This window comes from Palaemon carinicauda, chromosome 16, assembly GCF_036898095.1.
Source record: "Palaemon carinicauda isolate YSFRI2023 chromosome 16, ASM3689809v2, whole genome shotgun sequence".
In the NCBI taxonomy this organism is placed as follows: domain Eukaryota; kingdom Metazoa; phylum Arthropoda; class Malacostraca; order Decapoda; family Palaemonidae; genus Palaemon; species Palaemon carinicauda.
The window spans coordinates 119,441,061-119,457,534 of NC_090740.1; the positions used below are offsets into that span (position 1 = coordinate 119,441,061).

The following is a 16,474-nucleotide window of genomic DNA, read 5'->3' on the forward strand; positions in this document are numbered from 1 at the left end:
ACTCTAAGGTGCTGAAGTATCAAGGGCTGCAACCCATACTAAAGGACCTCATCACAACCTTTAACCTCGGCGCTTCTCAAGAAAGAATTGACCACCCGCCAAATCAACAAGGATGTGGAAGGCTTCTTAGCCGACCGTACAACCCATAAAAAGTATTCAAGAGAAAGGTTAAAAGGTTATGGGATTATGGGAATGTAGTGGCTGAGCCCCCGCCTACTACTGCATTCGTTGCTACGAATGGTCCCAGGGTGTAGCAGTACTCGTAAAGAGACTGGACATCTTTGAGATAGAATGATGCGAACACTGACTTGCTTCTCCAATAGGTTGCATCCATAACACTCTGCAGAGAACGGTTCTGTTTGAAGGCCACTGAAGTAGCCACAGCTCTCACTTCATGTGTCCTTACCTTCAGCAAAGCAAGGTCTTCTTCCTTCAGATGAGAATGTGCTTCCCTAATCAGAAGCCTGAAAAGTAAGAAACTGAGTTCTTAGACCTTGGAAAAGAAGGCTTCTTGATAGCACACCATAAGGCTTCTGATTGTCCTCGTAAAGGTTAAGACCTTTTTAGATAGTACCTAAGAGCTCTAACTGAGCAAAGTACTCTCTCCAGTTCATTCCCCACCAAGTTGGACAGGCTTGGGATCTCGAACGACTTAGGCCAAGGACGTGAAGGAAGCTCGTTTAGCAAAAACCGAGCTGCAAGGAACATGTAGCCGTTTCAGATGTGAAAACTATGATCCTGCTGAAGGCGTGGATCTCACTTACTCTTTTAGCTGTTGTCAAGCACACGAGGAAAAGAGTTTTTAATGTGAGGTCCTAAAAAGAGGCTGATTGGAGAGGTTCAAATCTTGATGACATAAGGAACCTTAGGACCACGTCTAGATTCCAGCCTGGAGTGGACAACCGACGTTCCTTTGAGGTCTCAAAAGACCTAGGGAGGTCCTGTAGATCTTTGTTGGTGGAAAGATCCAAGCCTCTGTGGCGGAAAACCGCTGCCAACATACTTCTGTAACCCTTGATCGTAGGAGCTGAAAGGGATCTTACTTTCCTTAGATGTAACAGGAAGTCAGCAATCTGGGTTACAGTGGTACTGGTTGAGGAAACTGCATTGGTCTTGTACCAGCTTCGGAAGACTTCCCCTTGAGACTGATAGACTCTGAGAGTGGATGTTCTCCTTGCTCTGGCAATCGCTCTGGCTGCCTCCTTCGAAAAGCCCCTAGCTCTTGAGAGTCTTTCGAAAGTCTGAAGGCAGTCAGACGAAGAGCGTGGAGGTTTGGGTGTACCTTCTTTACGTGAGGTTGACGTAGAAGGTTCACTCCTAGAGGAAGAGTCCTGGGAATGTCGACCAGCCATTGCAGTACCTCTATGAACCATTCTCTCGCGGGCCAGAGCGGAGCCAACCAACGTCAGCCGTGTTCCTTTGCGAGAGGCGAACTTCTGAAGTACCCTGTTGACAATCTTGAACGGCGGGAATGCATACAGGTCGAGATGGGACCAATCCAGCAGAAAAGCATCCACGTGAACTGCTGCTGGGTCTGGAATCGGAGAACAATACAACAGGAGTCTCTAGGTTATCGAGGTAGCGAACAGATCTATGGTTGGCTGACCCCACAGGGCCCAAAGTCTGCTGCAAACATTCTTGTGAAGGGTCCACTCTGTGGGGATGACCTGACCCTTCCGGCTGAGGCGATCTGCCATGACATTCATACCGCCCTGAATGAACCTCGTTACCAGCGTGAGCTTTCGATCTTTTGACCAGATGAGGAGGTCCCTTGCGATCTAGAACAACTTCCACGAAAGAGTCCCTCCCTGCTTGGAGATGTAAGCCAGGGCTGTGGTGTTGTCAGAGTCCACCTCCACCACCTTGTTAAGCTGGAGGGACTTGAAGTTTATCAAGGCCAGAAGAACCGCCAACAACTCCTTGCAATTGATGTGAAGTGTCCTTTGCTCCTGATTCCATGTTCCCGAGCATTACTGTCCGTCCAAAGTCGCACCCCAGCCCGTGTCTGATGCGTCCGAGAGGAGACGGCGGTCGGGTTTCTGAACAGCCAAAGGTAGACTTCCTTGAGAAGAAAGCTGTTCTTACACCACGCGAGAGAAGACCTCCTCTCTTCGGAAACAGGAACTGAGACCGTCTCTAGCGTCATGTCCTTTATCCAGTGAGCAGCTAGATGATACTGAAGGGGGCGGAGGTGGAGTCTCCCTAACACGATGAACAGGGCCAGCGATGAAAGTGTCCCTGTTAGACTCATCCACTACCTGACTGAGCATCGGTTCCTTCTCAGCATGCTCTGGATGCATTCTAGGGCTTGGAAGATCCTTGGGGCCGACGGAAAAGCCCGAAAAGCTCGACTCTGAAGATCCATACCCAGGTAGACAATGGTCTGGGATGGGACGAGCTGGGACTCCTCAAAATTGACCAGGAGGCCCAGTTCCTTGGTCAGATCCATAGTCCATCTGAGAATCTCCAGACAGCGACGACTTGTGGGAGCTCTTAAAAGCCAGTCGTCTGACGGAGCCGGACACAAGATCATGGTACTGCTGCACAGTCTGTGAACTGTCAACCATGGGGAAGCAAGGAAGTACAGTGACAACCCGAAGCTGTCTAGACTGTCTGGGTCGTACAGACAACTCCTTATCGAGTTGCTGAGGTTGCCGCACTGCGTCACAAGTCACTTCTGCTGGTTGTTGAACGTCTTCCCAGTGACACACTGACTCCGTAAACAAAAAATCCTCTAACAAGGACTAAGCTTGGACTGCATGTCTTGCAACACAGCTCAAGGTCTATGGGAGCAGGTGTGGTAACAGACGGGGTTAGCGACTGAAGTGGAACCATTACCTTCCCTGGAAGCATGTTATGCTTAAATAAAAGTCCATAGGAGGCTACGCAGCTAAAGGCTCCTCTCCAAATGACAGAGTCCTCAAGGGAATATCAGAAGGAGGGAGAAAAGCACTTTCTCATCTACAGGGACCATATCCGAGAAAAGCTAAGTTCTCTCAGTGAGGGTTTCACTGGTGCAAAAGCAGCAGACTAGAAGGCAACGTTATGAAACTGCTTGACAGTCTAGTGAGTTGGCAACAACCAAAGATGTGTGACTGAGAAGCATGCGGTAAGGTATGCAGAGCATGCTGTATGCAGAGCATGCTGTATGTAGAGCATGCTGTAAGGTAAGCAGAGCATGTTGCATGGCGTGTAACATTTCTCAGAAATTCCATGACCAGTGCTAGATAGAGTAATATCGCATTACTGTCCATTGAAAGTGCACGTGCCGAGGGAATTGATTTAGACTGTTTTGTTGATGAATTTGATAGCCGGCATGATAATCGTAGAATTAAGCTGCACTAAATATACGTACTATAATCTACTTCACCTCAGGAAAGGGAAACTCGCCCTGTTGGCAACACTGCATTACATCATGCATGCTTGCATGGGGTTTAAATATCAACATAATATTTACATTACATTCATAACTCATGATTCATTTTTGTTTTGAAGATATTTTTGCCATATTTTTGCGATTTTGTTAAAAATATATTGCAAGGAATACATATATATATATATATATATATTTTTTTTTTTTTTTTTTTTTTTTTTTTTTAAGTAATACGAATAACCTCCATTATCATAATGTTTGTGTAGGCATACATGTATATGTTTTACAAATGCAAGTTATGAAAGTAATGAGGTGTTATTATTGTCATTTGTTATTTCAAAGTTGAATGGGAAGAGGCTCAAGCTGAGGAGAAAGTGGCAGATGCATGCGTTGAGGTGGCTGACTCATAGCATGAGGTTCCTGCCTCAAGAGTTGCGCTTGCCTCAAGGGTTGAGGTGGCTGCGCAGAGAGAGGCTCTTGACTCACGAGTTGAGGTTCTTGAGGTGTGAGCTGCGAGAGTTGAGGTGGCGGCTGCGCAGAACGCGGCTCCTGTCTCACGAGTTGAGGTTCTTGAGGTGCTTGCCTCGAGAGTTGAGGTTGCAGCTGCGAGAGCTGAGGTGGCTGCCTCAAGGATGGTAGAGGTTGTCGTACCTCAAGAGGTTGCTGCCTCGAGGATGGTCTTACTGCAAGAAACTCTTGTCTCAAGGGAAGAGGAGGTTGTAAGGCATAAGGCTCCTGCCCCCATTGTTGAGGAGGTTGCTGCGTGGTAAGAGGCTCCAGCCTCAAGGAAAGTGGAGGTTGCTGCACAGCGCTGGTATCTGGCAACTCCCAACGCGGCAGCTCACGCATGGAGGTAGCTAGAGGAACCTCAACCTCATACGTCTGGCAGATTGTACTGCGCAGAGGGGGAGGAGCGTTCGCAGGAGGAGGTGTATTAACCTTCTCTGCCTGAAACTCCTGCATCAACACCGCAAGCTGAGACTGCATTGTCTGCAGTATAGACCACTAGAGTTTAAGAAAGACAACAACAAACGGAGCTACTGTCCGTTGAGACTGAGGGTCTAAAACAGCTGGTGCGGCAACAGACGGAGCTACTGCCTGTTGCGATACCACCTTGCCTCTCTGGGAGGTGTGCAGTTGTCGTACTGCAGCAAGTCCGAACTGACCCAGGGCTAATGGCACCACCTAGGAGTTGGACTTGTGCGGAAGGGACCGACTTGCACTTAAAAGCTGCAAGATTTGGTCCATGGTTTCTGCGAGAAACCTCTTCCGCAGACGAGGAATAAAAGGGCTCTCTCGTCTTTGTGTGGGTGGGGTGATCACGTCGGCAACGTGTGTAGATACACCCGAAACCACGGAGGGAAAAACGTCTGTTCGTCGATCAAGGCCTGCTGAACCCATAAGTCCTTCGACATTACTTCTCCCCTGGGCTTGGGAGCTTGTAAGAGGTCCCAGACTAGGCGAACAACTGGCACGAACAGACGAACCCTCGAACGCAACACTGTAACACTTTGCGCTAATCACTTATCACTTTTGATTTTCTGTTTGCACTTATTTCACTGAACTCGAAACTTTAAGTGGTTTGTACCTGAAACACGCAATTCTATCCTTCCTTAAAAGTTAGTAATTGCGAAAACAGAATTACAATGTAACAGAAAAATCTAATGAAAGATAAATAATTCAGTGGCTGGAAAGAGACTAAACACTAGATCAAATAAACTACGTTTAAAATCTCTCACCGCATAAAGCTTGAGAACAAGAATAAAACTCTAGAAACGTTTACCTTCTTCCCCTAAAGAGACTAGGGAGAAGAGCAAAAACGATAACAACGTTACTCGCTTGAACGAAACGTTTATCCTCCTCTCTCTCCCTCCGTCTCTATCTCTCTCTCTCTCTCTCTCTTGACTTAGAACCTGAGAGAAGAGCCCAATCATATATATCGTTAAAACATATTATTGTTAAAGGAAAAAAACTGAAAGATTTCCCAAATAAAAAGTTCCTTTATTAGAATTAAAACCATTAAGCTAAGAAAGAATGAACAAAACGCTAGAAACGGTTACTCTTACTGCAACGTGACACCGTGAAAATTCTCTCTCTATCGTAACGATAGAGCGCAAGTTGAACGTTTTGAACGTCAACAACTGCAGAGACAAAGCAAAACGTTAGTTCAACTTTGAAAACAGTACGAGACTATCAAAGAAATTCTTTCAAAAACATTAAAATAGCATAATATGTTAACAGGTAAAACCGAAATGACGGGCTCAATGTTAATTAACTTCGGTACCAAGAAAAGACCGCCTACTATTAGGAAAGGTCGAAAATAAACAAATATAAAAATTAATTTTAATAAGTTTATAATAAAAGGAAGTTAATCGAAGAGGCCTATAAAAGGCGGAGAGATATAAAATAAATCTATAACTTTTGTTAAGCAAAATTAAGAAAGAGAGTCTATACTCTCTTAGACACCAACACTTCCGTCTAAGGGAAGGGTCGGCCATTTAAAAGTGAAAGAGAGTTCATACTCTCTTCGTCACCATAATTAATCAAATTAATTCCAAAAGCTAGCTAAGCTAATGATAAAACTTCCTGAATAGCGAAAGCTAAACTCTAGAGCAAATACATCACCAAATCGTGAGCAAAAAACTCCAGAATCAACAGCGTATCCATGTAGGTCTAGCCGGAGGCACGACAGAGGAAAAATTGAGGTGGTGTCAACAAGAAGTACTGCAGTACCTGGCCACAGGTGGCGCTTGTGAGTACACCCCCCTCTTGTATAGCGATCGCTGGCGTATCCCTTCCGTAGAATTCTGTCGGGCAACGGAGTTGACAGCTACATGATTATCGGGTAAGATTAATATTGAAAAAAATCTTTTTTTCATATTTTTTATAATTTTTGAAAAAATTCAGGCATTTTCCAAGAGAATGAGACCAACCTGACCTCTCTATGACAAAAATTAAGGCTGTTAGAACAATTTAAAACAAATATACTGCAAAATGTGCTGGGAAAAAAATACCCCTTGGGGGTTAAGGGTTGGAAATTTCCAGAGAGCCTGGGGGTAAAAGGGTTAATGCAGATCCCAAAGAGAACTCATGAAAATGATACAATAATAAAAATCCATGAAGAGAAACTTACAATGGCTTTTTGAAGCTCTTCCTCCATTGTTTTTAGACTGGAGTTGGAGGATTTGACTTCTCTACTCAGTTTCAAACACTTCTCATGAGACTTCCGAGCTTCCTCTTTACTCATCACTGTAAAATATTTATTCTTTAGTTACAAAATCCTGTTATGAAAGCAATGTTAAAGCCATTTATCGCTCGCTTGCGACAACGTCGTAACTCAAAAAAATGTATTTTTTAGTTATCCATATAGACATATTCATCTTCAAATGCTGATTTTTTTTGGCAAGTGTCATAATTGTAGCTAAAAAATTGATCGCTAGAGGCGCTAAATTTCCTAACGACATAACATAAAATTTGAGTGTTTTAATTGTTTAAAATGGCTCTCCTGAAAAATAGCTATTTTTGAATTATGACGTCGCAAACGAGCCATATGTCTTTTAAACTCTATAAAATAATTTCAGGCTATAATTCAACGAACTACTGTATAGGGTACTGATATTGGACAATAAACCATACTTAGTTCTTTCTGCAACTCCCTAAGCTTTTCCTCTGTGCTGTTTCTAGCATTCTCAGATTTTTCCAATTGCTGTATCAACTTCCCAATATCGACGAGAGATCCACCATATTTCACAACGCCTGCAAAGAAAAAGAATGTATTTATTTCTAACATAAAACTACTGTATAGCATAAGCCCGTATATAACATTAATAAATATAAGGGATACGAGAGAACACGGGAATCACCTGTTAAACATACTTTACTAAAGGGAAAAATCCAACATAAGAACTTAGTTCTCGAAGCCAGCAGCATTTTCCGAAATTGGTCCATCATTTAATTGACGTAAATCGTTACAATTTTAAAAGTTAAAGACCAGAATCAGTTCCCTAATACGTCAAACTTCAATTTTTTAAAGGATCTTTGCTCTACGATTGCTAAATTTCTTCCTAACAATACATATATTTTATTCACGTTATATAGAAAATTTACTCAAGTTTTAAAATGCAATTTTCTGTTTTTGCCATCTTCATTCCTTAACTTATTCCTTAACTTATGACTCATAATGTCATAGCTCACCATACACTTTATTATTTTTCTAATATATTACCATTCATTACCAATCAAATTTATAGGAAAATCCATGATACAGAATGACAGATTAGCCATTTCTGCCTAATGTTAATACTGTATAAAATAAAGTCCTCTTATATAAATGCTAAACATTTTATAAACACTAAAAAATTCTCTCATTTTATTTTTAATTTTTCATGTTTTCTTAGCTTTTTTAAATTATTTCTAAGCATTGCAAAGGTTTTCTGCTTACAACATTAAAATTTTTAATCATTCTTCGACATAATGTAATAAACCAGAAGTTCATATCTAATATAGTTTGGCCATAATGAGGCTAGAAAATACACTTCTCCTTGGTGTGTAAATTTTACCCCCAGCAAAAAGTCATGAGATTTCTCTGGGGTGTATCAATTTTGCCCTTCGCCAAAGGTCATGATCCCGACAACGATTTTGTCACGTTCAGGATCAGTAGTATAACTCGCGCAGAAAATTGGTTAAAAATTACGGGCAACTAGACATCAAATACTACATTTTATATACTTCATTACAGTACTGATTATCAATTGTAAACAAAATCAGAAAATTTTTTGTGGGAAAATTTATTACCTTGACTTCCTGTATTACTGGCAACTTCACCATCATTCTGCTCTTTGTTCTGAGAAGCATCATTAGCTGGAAAATAAATATTTTCTTTAAAACATGCCACTAAATTAAGATGATTACTCTCAACATCTAATATTGCTAATAACAAAAAATTCACAGTACATATTTAACATCAAGGTTGTGACAGAGAAGTAGGAATTCAGGGCATTTTCTCATAGTTCCTTCTGTTGGTACAAGGTCATCCTCGCTATCCTTTGAAAAATATTTTTTTTTTTCGATGAAAGTTTTCTACCGTTTTAGTGAAGTACATTTTATCGATTCCTATAAAGCTTTAATTCTATGATATATATATATATATATATATATATATATATATATATATATATATATATCAATTCTCATCACGTGTCAGCTTTCGTGATTTCTACACATCAATTCTAAAATCCGTTTACTACAGTAAGCAGTGTGGGCTCAGATTCCTTCAAGTCTTTTGGATCTCCAGTTTAAAATGGCTGTCCTATTTACTCTAACAAAAACTTAAGCTTTTGTTATGAATTCCTGATATGGGTAACATAACTAAATGTGGCCCTAGCTTAATATTTACAAATCAACACATTTCTTTTCCCTCACCAAACATTTTTCTTCTCTTCATGAAAACACTTAAAAAAACATTATCTACCCTCTGCAAGGTTTACTGTGACTTGTTTCCAATAATGATTTTTTTATCAAGTTCTTCCTAAAAGCCCTTTCTGCTTCATACAAAATTTGACTCATGTCTTTACTGACAGCATAACAACAAGCTTTTAAGGGCTTTCACAGTTATCATCATCTTGCAATTCTATGACAGATAGCTTCACTCCCTTTATCAAGGATACAGTCATGAGATCCAACCAATTCCTTTCAGCCATATAATCTCGGGACGTTGTGGCCACAACTCTAGGAAAACATGGATAAATTAATTAGGACCTTGAAAATATTTGAAAATTTCTACTCTTCCTTCACCACATGCTTTACGTCAGCTCTTACCTTTAAGAGGTTACAAATAAAATATCTCTCCATTTTTTTTTAATTCTTTACCCTGTCTTCCTGAAATCCCATGCGGGCTAGAAATCGAGCTACCAACTTTTTTCAGGATTTATTATGCCTATCCTGCTTGTCTTTGTCCTGTTGCAGCAATATTTGCTGTTTTTCAGATTAACTATTCATCAGCTCTTTTCAACACATATCCATTCTTTCATTTTCTTTGTCAGTGCCCACGTTAATAAGGGAAGTTATTGTTTTACACGCTTTTTTTATATAACCCAATAAGTTCTTGAAAATAAATATATGATGTATTTTATGAATCACAAGAGCTAAAAGGATACATAAACAAAATTTTTACACTCGAACATATTTCCATACTTACTTTCGTAACAAACTATTAACATCTTCACATCCTAAGATTTAAAAATAACAGGCCCTTCAAAGAAGAATCTATGATTTTCAAGGTCTACATTCGAATCGCATTCTATCAAACCTAAAGCAACAGCTCCTTGACCTCATAAATATCATAAACAATAAGACTTTTAGACACAAAACTGATTTTCAAAACTTCAAATAATAAACAAGATCTTTCCGGCCATTTAAAGAAAGTACAGAAGAGTCAATAAATAAAAAGTTGTTAAATAGAACATATCTTTAACTTGCTAATCTCAAATTATAGTGAGAGACTAATAAGGAGAACATACCTGATGATGTTGGTTCCTCTTTGATTCTTAGGTTTTTTTTGGAAAGTAATTTAACATCTACTGCAATGGGAGCATTCGTAGCATCCAAGAACATAGGCATCACCATATTATTCCCTAAAAAAATTCATTATAAAGTCAACACTTGCATCAAACATAGGAGAAAAGCTTCCTCACCATATATACAATCAACAAGTATATCACCAATATTAAATTCACTGTACTGCTAAAATGAAAACAGTTTGGGCTGGTCATTTCCTTCAACTCTAAAAATCTAATTGCTACATGAAATTCTTGGCTTAGCATGTAATAAAAATATCATTAGGATAAATAATAATAATAATAATAACAATAATAATAATAATAATATTCTGTTCGCATAGAAAATAAGAATCGTTACTATCAGCATCTCTTGTCGTCCAAAGTAATAAGTGTATTTACAAGTTGATTAATGAACTAATAAAAATCATTCACTTACTTCTCTCGCAAATAAACATTACCTAATTATTCCTCTTCTCTGGGAACACGCATTGGCAAAGCGGGCAAGCGTTTAGGTGACCAAAAATTTAGTGACCCAACTACCTACACACTACCCATACATGTATTTCAATGGACACTATCAGAGTAAACTTTGAAATAATAAAGGCTGGTAAAACTCCTACCTTTTGACAAGCTCTCTATATCGATCGGTGGGGCAGGATCCCTGGGCTTCTCCTTCTCCTCCAGCGGAATATCGGTCAGCTTACGATAATGGAGGACATCTCGAGACATAACTCTGGACATCAACTTCTTTTGCTTTATAGGATTGCAAAATTGACAAGATTATTTCTCATGTTAAAATCAATACTGTACTTAATATATGTAACAATTCTCCTTCAAGCACAAACCAAGATTATAAATTATTTAGATTTTAACTTTTGTGAGAGTGTACAGTACCGGCAAGCAATGTAGAAAATTACAAAAAAATCTAACCTTTAATAATACAAATTTCAATATAGATGTCTAAACAGTTTATATATATTACCTGCTAAAAACTAGAAAAAAACAACTAATGAAAATGAAACTGGTAGTCTATTTATAGTTCTTTTTCACCAGAATTATTGAATTTATTATGCATATGATAGACTCTCCTTTCCATGTACGTTGAAGCCCATCCCTCCCATAAAGAATTCAGCATACAAACTCAACTGATACAGTACTTTCTATCTTGCTTACAAAACTCGTTAATATAGCCTCAAGTTATGTAATTTTAATTTAAATGTTCCTATATTGCTAGTTTTAATTTAAATGTTCCTATATTGCTAGAACTTGTGAGCTATCTTATGTATATCAATAATTCCCAATTATTTCAGTTCATTAATTATAATTTTATTTTTGAAAAAGCTTTTCACTTAAAGAAAGAAATGCATCTGAATTACAAGTACTTTCATTGAAATAAGGCGTTGGGCATACATATATGTGCTGTATATCTTATTGTAACGTTTTTCACATATTTTGAATATTACATATTTAATTATGTTATTTTCATTGGTAAAATAAATTTTTGAATATACTTACCCGATAATCATGTAGCTGTCAACTCCGTTGCCCGACAGAATTCTACGGGAGGGATACGCCAGCTATCACTATACTAGAAGGGGGTGTACTCACCAGCGCCACCTGTGGCCAGGTACTGCAGTACTTCTTGTTGACACCACCTCACTTTTTCCTCGGTCCACTGGTTCTCTATGGGGAGGAAGGGTGGGTCAATTAAATCATGATTATCGGGTAAGTATATTCAAAAATTTATTTTACTAATGAAAATAACATTTTTCAATATTAAACTTACCCGATAATCATGTAGCTGATTCACACCCAGGGGGGTGGGTGAAAACCAGTGTACATGACTAAAGGATAGCTAAGTATCCCGTATTTCATATAATCAGTTATTTCAGAATAACAATGAAATAATAAGTACCTGGTAAGGAAGTCGACTTGAACCGTTACTCTGCCTTTATTAAGTTCGTCTTCCTTACTGAGCGCAGCGTTCCTCTTAGGAGGCTGAATCAACTCTAAGGTGCTAAAGTATATAGGGCTGCAACCCCTACTAAAGGACCTCTACACAACCTCTAACCCAGGCGCTTCTCAAGAATGAATTGACCACCCGCCAAATCAAAAGGATGCGGAAGGCTTCTTAGCCTACCGTAACAACCCATAAAAACAACATTAAAAGCATTCAAGAGAAAGGTTAAAAAGGTTATGGGATTAAGGGAATGTAGTGGCTGAGCCCTCACCTACTACTGCACTCGCTGCTACGAATGGTCCCAGGGTGTAGCAGTTCTCGTAAAGAGACTGGACATCTTTAAGATAAAATGATGCAAACACTGACTTGCTCCTCCAATAAGTTGCATCCATTATGCTCTGCAGAGAACGGTTCTTATTAAAGGCCATCGAAGTGGCTACGGCTCTCACTTCGTGGGTCCTTACCTTCAGCAAAGCAAGGTCTTCCTCCTTCAAGTGAGAATGGGCTTCTCTAATCAGAAGCCTTATATAATACGAAACTCCGTTTTTGGACATGGGCATCGAAGGTTTCTTGATTGCACACCATAAGGCTTCTGACTGTCCTCGTATAGGTTTTGACCTATTAAGATAATATTTCAGAGCTCTGACAGGGCAAAGAACTCTTTCTAGCTCGTTACCTACCATGTTGGAAAGGCTAGGAATTTCAAACGATCTAGGCCAAGGACGTGAAGGAAGTTCATTCTTAGCTAAAAATCCGAGCTGTAAAGAACATGTTGCAGATTCGGATGTGAACCCAATGTTCTTGCTGAAGGCATGAACCTCACTGACTCTTTTAGCTGTTGCAAGGCAGACGAGGAAAAGAGTCTTGAGGGTAAGGTCCTTGAAGGAAGCTGACTGGAGAGGTTCGAACCTAGGCGACATAAGGAACCTTAAGACTACGTCTAGATTCCAGCCTGGAGTGGGTAAACGACGTTCTTTAGAAGTCTCAAAAGACTTAAGGATGTCTTGAAGGTCCTTGTTGGAAGAAAGGTCCAAACCTCTGTGGCGGAGAACTGAAGCCAACATACTCCTGTACCCTTTAATCGTAGGAGCCGAAAGGGATCTCTCATTCCTTAGATGTAATAGGAAGTCAGCTATTTGGGTTACAGAGGTATTGGTAGATGAAACTGCATTGGCTCTACACCAGCTCCGGAAGACTTCCCACTTGGATTGGTAGACTCTACGAGTGGATACCCTCCTTGCTCTGGCAATCGCACTGGCTGCCTCCTTCGAAAAGCCTCTAGCTCTAGCGAATCTTTCGACAGTCTGAAGGCAGTCAGCCGAAGAGCGTGGAGGTTTGGGTGCAACTTGTCTACGTGAGGTTGACGTAGAAGGTCCACTCTTAGAGGGAGAGTCCTGGGGACGTCGACCAGCCATTGTAGTACCTCTGTGAACCATTCTCTTGCAGGCCAAAGGGGAGCAACCAGCGTCAGCCGTGTCCCTTCGTGCGAGATGAACTTCTGAATGACTCTGTTGATGATCTTGAACGGTGGGAATGCGTAAAGGTCGAGATGGGACCAATTCAGCAGAAAAGCATCCACATGAACTGCTGCTGGGTCTGGAACTGGGGAACAGTACAAAGGAAGCCTCTTGGTCATGGAGGTGGCAAACAGATCTATTGTAGGCTGACCCCACAAGGTCCAAATTCTGTTGCACACGCTCTTGTGAAGGGTCCATTCCGTGGGGATGACCTGATCTTTTCTGCTTAGGCGATCTGCTGAGACGTTCATGTTGCCCTGAATGATCCTCGTTACTAGGGTGAGGTTTAGACTTCTTGACCAAATGAGGAGGTCCCTTGCTATCTCGTACAGGTTCCTCGAATGGGTCCCTCCCTGCTTGGAGATGTAAGCCAAGGCTGTGGTGTTGTCGGAGTTCACCTCCACCACCTTGCCTAGCAGGAGGGACTTGAAGTTTAATAGGGCCAAATGAACTGTCAGGAGCTCCTTGCAGTTGATGTGGAGCGTTTCCTGTTCCTTGTTCCACGTTCCCGAGCATTCCTGTCCGTTCAAGGTCGCGCCCCAGCCCGAGTCTGATGCATCCGAGAAGAGATGAAGATTGGGGGTCTGAATCGCTAACGATAGGCCCTCCTTGAGAAGGAGGTTGGTCTTCCACCACAAGAGAGTGGTCTTCATCTCTTTGGTGACCGGGATAGAGACTGCTTCGAGCGTCAAATCCTTGTCCCAATGAGCTGCTAGATGGAATTGGAGAGGGCGGAGGTGGAGTCTCCCTAACTCGACGAACAGGGCTAACGATGACAGGGTCCCTGTGAGACTCATCCACTGTCTCACCGAGCAACTGCTCCTCTTCAGCATGCTCAGGATGCAATCTAGGGCTTGGCTTATCCTTGGGGCCGATGGAAAAGCCCGAAAATCCTGACTCCGAATCTCCATTCCCAGGTAAACAATGGATTGGGAGGGAATGAGCTGGGACTTTTCTAAGTTGACTAACAGACCCAGTTCCTTGATCAAGTCCAAAGTCCAGTTGAGACTCTCCAGACAGCGACGACTCGTGGAGGCTCTCAACAGCCAGTCGTCTAAATAAAGGGAGGCTCTGATGTCGGATAAGTGGAGGAATTTTGCAATATTCCTCATCAGATGCGTAAACACCATAGGAGCTGTGCTTAGGCCAAAACACAGGGCTTGGAATTGGTACACAACCTTTCCAAAAACGAATCTCAGGAAAGGTTGGGAGTCTGGATGAATAGGAACGTGAAAGTAAGCGTCTTTCAGATCCAACGAGACCATCCAGTCCTCCTGCCTGACCGCTGCTAGGACCGACTTCGTCGTCTCCATAGTGAACGTCTGCTTGGTGACATAAGCATTGAGCGCGCTGACGTCCAGCACCGGTCTCCAACCTCCTGTCTTCTTGGCCACCAGAAAGAGACGGTTGTAGAAGCCCGGGGATTGATGGTCCCGGACTATAACCACTGCCTTCTTCTGTAACAGGAGCGACACCTCCTGGTGCAACGCTAGCCTCTTGTCCTTTTCCTTGTAGTTGGGAGAGAGGTTGATGGGAGAAGTGGTCAGAGGGGGTTTGCGGCAGAATGGTATCCTGTAACCCTCCCTCAGCCACCTGACAGACTGGGCGTCTGCACCTCTCTTTTCCCAAGCTTGCCAGAAGATCTTGAGTCTGGCTCCTACTGCTGTCTGGAGAGGAGGAGAGTCAGTGTTTGCCTTTTGAAGTCTTGGGACCTTTCCTAGACTTGCTCCTGGAAGAGTCTGGACGGGAGCTTCCTCGGCTGGGGGCTCTACCACGAAAGGGCGGAATAAACCTTGTAGCAGGAGTATCAGCCACTGGGGTGCGGTAAGTCCTGGGAGCTGAGGGGGCAACCTTAGTCTTACGAGCTGAAGAGGCCACAAGATCATGAGTGTCCTTCTGAATCAGGGCCGCAGACAAGTCCTTGATAAGCTCTTCGGGAAACAAGAACTTAGAAAGCGGAGCGAAAAGGAGTTGAGACCTTTGACAAGGTGTGATGCTGGAAGAAAGAAAGGTGCAAAGTTGCTCCCTTTTCTTAAGAACTCCTGACACAAACATTGAAGCAAGCTCGCCAGATCCATCCCTAATTGCTTTATCCATGCAGGACATTAAAAGCATGGCCGAGTCCTTGTCCGCAGGGGAGGTCTTCTTGCTAAGGGCCCCCAGGCACCAGTCTAGAAAATTGAACATCTCAAAGGCACGAAATACACCCTTTAGGAAGTGGTCTAAATCGGAGAAGGTCCAGCAAACCTTAGAGCGCCTCATTGCTGTTCTACGAGGAGAGTCGACCAAACTTGAGAAGTCAGCCTGGGCAGAGGCAGGGACTCCCAAGCCTGGTTCCTCTCCTGTGGCATACCATACGCCCGCTTTAGAAGTGAGCTTAGTAGGTGGGAACATAAAGGAAGTCTTCCCTAGTTGCTGTTTAGACTGCAACCACACCCCTAAAATTCTTAAAGCTCTCTTAGAGGACCTAGCAAAGACGAGCTTAGTATACGTTGACTTAACAGGCTGCATGCCCAGCGAAAACTCAGATGGAGGAGAGCGTGGGGTAGTAGAAACAAAATGGTCCGGGTATACCTCTCTGAAAAGAGCCAGGACCTTACGAAAGTCAATGGGTAGAGGAGAAGACTTGGTTTCTTCCACGTCTGATGAGGGATCCAGGTGTGCAGCTTCCTCCTCAGAAACCTCATCACCAGAGTGTAGCGAAGTGAGAGGTAATGTAACAGTGGTATGCTGAACAGCAGAATCAGAACAAGCGGGTGCATAAACGCTTGTGGTTTCATCCTCAAGTCTCTGTTGCTGAGTTAAAACCTGAGGTTCAGGCTGCAAAGACTGGTCAAGAAGAGTAGAGGAAGGTAGGCGCATGGGTTGAGGTGGCTGACTCCTGGCATGAGTGTCTTGTCTCAAGAGTTGCGCTTGCTGTAAGGGTTGCGGATGCGCAGTAGCAGGTTCCTGAGGAACGAGTTGAGGTTCCTGAGGTGTGAGCTGCGAGAGTTGAGGTAGCGGCTGCGCAGAACGCAGTTCTTGTCTCGCGAGTTGAGGTTCCTGAGGTGCTAGCCTAAGGTGTTGA

The 16,474-nt window shown here is 42.2% G+C and overlaps 2 protein-coding genes across 4 annotated transcripts in view; both read right to left on the minus strand.

Annotated features, from left to right (window-relative positions):
• The window catches only part of LOC137655833 (catenin alpha-like), a 486,208-nt gene that overhangs the window by 320,796 nt on the left and 148,938 nt on the right, over positions 1 to 16,474 (minus strand). The window lies entirely within an intron of this gene.
• The window catches only part of LOC137655832 (cell division cycle and apoptosis regulator protein 1-like), a 70,014-nt gene that overhangs the window by 6,141 nt on the left and 47,399 nt on the right, over positions 1 to 16,474 (minus strand). The window contains exons 16-20 of the mRNA XM_068390005.1: positions 10,551 to 10,683; positions 9,892 to 10,005; positions 8,168 to 8,233; positions 7,010 to 7,129; positions 6,507 to 6,622 (exon numbers count right to left, since the gene is read on the minus strand). Coding sequence (XP_068246106.1) covers positions 6,507 to 6,622; positions 7,010 to 7,129; positions 8,168 to 8,233; positions 9,892 to 10,005; positions 10,551 to 10,683 — 549 coding nt within the window. The remainder of the gene's footprint in view (positions 1 to 6,506; positions 6,623 to 7,009; positions 7,130 to 8,167; positions 8,234 to 9,891; positions 10,006 to 10,550; positions 10,684 to 16,474) is intronic.